General features: G+C 51.8%; 1 protein-coding gene across 1 annotated transcript; it reads right to left on the bottom strand.

Moving 5' to 3' along the window:
• Nucleotides 1-1,052: 1,052 nt before the first annotated feature.
• BO72DRAFT_374959 (endo alpha-1,4 polygalactosaminidase) lies at nt 1,053-2,021 on the bottom strand (the record flags this gene model as incomplete). Its single annotated transcript, XM_040941160.1, has 1 exon — nt 1,053-2,021. The coding sequence occupies one exon, from the start codon at nt 2,019-2,021 to the stop codon at nt 1,053-1,055; it is 969 nt and encodes a 322-aa protein (XP_040802725.1).
• Nucleotides 2,022-3,103: the final 1,082 nt, after the last annotated feature.

Below are 3,103 nucleotides of genomic sequence, written 5' to 3'. Positions count from 1 at the left end.
ACAGCAACAATGGTGTGTGTATGTGTGTATGTGTGGATGTGTGTATGAAGTGAGTCGGTTCTATCGACAGGGATACTTTTCCGGACGAGGATTATGTTCTGAGCCTTTTCTCCTTTCCGTTACAAAGAAGCTGACCTCTTATGAAAGGTGTATATGCCTACCTAAACCAGACAGGGTTTCTTTCCAAGGAAATTTGAAACGTCGTGTTCTGTTTTGTCTTCGGTAAGGTAACTTAAGACTTGGAACAGATGGGGATGATGACAATGATGCGGTGCACGTCGCCATCGGACTCGGAGGTATGTCAGTATGTCTGTATGTTCGGGGGTAAAAGTTACATGCTACAGTACTGTGTGTACATGCTGCTGTAGTCTGGACGGGGGGGCATTGGCATGGTTGGACCCCTAGAGGTAGTGGTGGTGGTGTGATTCTAGGGAAAAAAAATTGACTTGTCAAATTTCTCGAGCTATTAATAAGGATGCTTAGTTATGACTCAATATGCATCTTCCGCCTGCCCTTTCGCATCAGCTGAGGGAGGAAGTGTCTGATCAGTAGAGTCGGTCTGAGACATCGTGTCGGAGGATGTCTTGATCACAATGGGCGCACTGCGCACTGGGCTTCGAATAAGGACCGGATGATATAGAGAAAAGAACCACGCTAAGTTTTCCTCCCTAGCCTGCTGCGCTGCTGCCACCGTGGGAACCTATTCAGGAATCGCATCTCAGCCTCGTGATCTGATCGACTCTCTCGTTTACTCTGAGCAGATGACCGTTGGTATCCAAATGTCAGATTTACATGGAAATGGCTAGCTGTGTGCTAGGTTATAGCGCAGGCAAATGGAAAACTACAATACAATATATGTGTGTGTGTGTGTGTGTGTGTGTGTGTGTGTGTGGCCTTGTTTATGCTGACAACGCGAGATTTTCCCAACAAAACTCCCTAGCGCCAATGCCCCATGCTCATTTGCAAGATCAAAATTTGCACTCGTCAGCCCCCCCGAGACAAACCGCAGCGAGCAGCTTGTCGCCTGCCTCCGCAGTCATCACGATCCCCGATCAGCAGGTTTGAATCCAGTTGTCCAGATCCATGTTCTTGATGACAGTTGAGAAGTTGCCGGACCCGGTGAAGTCGCAGGCGTCGTTCTTCTGGGTGGTCGTGACCTCGTTGTTGTTGTTGGTATCGTCCCCCTTGGGGTACTCAATGTGGAACACCGGCTTGCCCGCTTTGGTGAAGGCGGCGTAGGTGTCACACTCGTCATACTCTGCGCACTGCTCGTTGACGCTCCACTGCATGTTCTTGATGACCGAGGGAATGATGGCTCCTGCGTTCTTCAGGCCGATGGACATGTTGCGGGCATGCGCCTCGTTCGCCATCCAGTTGACATAGTCGATGGAATCGGCCTCGGTCAAACCCAGGCCATTCGTGTTGTCATAGCCATCGACATTGTCCGGGTCGACGCCGTCGCAGCTCTTCTTCTGCGCCATGTCCAGCCGGGCCTGCATGATCTTGCGCACATTCGGGGAGCTGATGTTGATCCACTTCTCCCCGGGCCAGCCGTCGAGGTTCTTGCCCAGATCGGCGGACTTGAAGTCATCCTTGTCCGGGCGCCAGTTCTCGTAGCTGCCGGCCGAGAAATAGCAGATGACCTTGCGACCCGCGTCGTGCAAGCTGTTGATGATGGATTGATTGTTGTTGAAGAGATCAATGTCGTAGACATCTACGTCCACCGAGGTGTCATTGAGCGTGTACAGCAGCTCGATCTGCCAGGTCGTACCCACGGCAGGCTGCCATTTGGCGGTCGTGTAGTTGCCGGTTGTGTTCGTGGGAGGAGAGGGCTCTTCCTCACCACCGCCACCACCGCCGCCGTTGTTCAACCCGACTCCCAGGCCCACGCCAAGGGCAACTCCGATGACCACGATCGCACCAAGGATAGAGCCGACCACGATGAGTTTCTTCTTGAGCGACCAAGCCTTCCAGCCTCGCGCGGGGTAGCCCTTCAGGGCAGTTTCCCCAGCAGAATCCATTTGGGGGGGGGGGGGGGGAAGAATTGGCTAAATCGACAATAAGAGGGATAAAATCAAGAAAATAGTTCCAAGTGGTTCCCAAGGAAGTAAAGATCAATTAAGGCCAGATCAAGCAACGAGGGCAATCCGGGAAGATGGGGAGATGGGGAATTAAAAGGGTGGAGAGAAGATTGATCGCAGATTGCAGATTCCTCGTGTCCAGTTAGTCTTTCAGCCCGGTCGCAATCGAACTCGGGTGAATCCAAGCGATGAGCGAATGAATGAGAAGGGAAACGGGGGTGCCTAAGGATGAAGTCTAGGAAAGCTTCGTCTGGTCACACAAGACTCAGGTTCATGTTGTTCAGCAGTGGCGCTGAGGCAAAAGAGGCAAAAGAAACAACCAACTGCCTGATGTCGATCAGGGGGTAAAGGAGATATAGTTAGGAGGGGAGCCTGGGATCAAGTGGTAGATAAGATGGAATCAGAGGAGAAGTACTACTACTTAGGTAGTTACTAGTGGTGAAAAGAGCGCTGCGCTGGACCCTGAATGGAAAGAAAAGAGAAAGAAAGAGAGAGGGGAAGCAAGCGCCATGCCGGCTGTGGCCGGGCTGACTTTGTCTGGACCCTGTCAATCCTGTCTGCTCTCAGGCTCTGTCGGCACTGTGCACGACTACGGAGTACTGAAGAACAAAACTACTGAAACCACACAAATATGAGACCAGAATTCGGAAGCCTAAAACGCCCAGAACACAACTATCACCACCGGTGTCTGGCTATTCAGCGCTGAGCGCTGGGATTGGAAAATAATCGGGTCGGCGCCTGTGAAGTCTGGGCAGGCTCCTCCTCTGACTAAGAATTGGACCTTGGTCCAGAGATAGGTAGGGAGAAGGTACGGAGTCGCGATGCGAAACTGCACCATATTATCCAGATCTTGTGTCCACCTCACGGTGAATAAACCGGGATCTTATGAAAGTGGTTGAAGATGAATAATAAGAGAACATCATGTCACCATCCATGGAATGGTTCTTTGTTTGAGGCAAGCCACACCGGAATCGGCTGGAAAGGGTTAAGCCACCCCGTGACCTCCCCACAGCCACCCATTT

This window comes from Aspergillus fijiensis, assembly GCF_003184825.1.
Source record: "Aspergillus fijiensis CBS 313.89 unplaced genomic scaffold BO72scaffold_16, whole genome shotgun sequence".
Lineage (NCBI taxonomy): Eukaryota > Fungi > Ascomycota > Eurotiomycetes > Eurotiales > Aspergillaceae > Aspergillus > Aspergillus fijiensis.
This window is presented reverse-complemented; position numbering and strand designations above follow the sequence as displayed.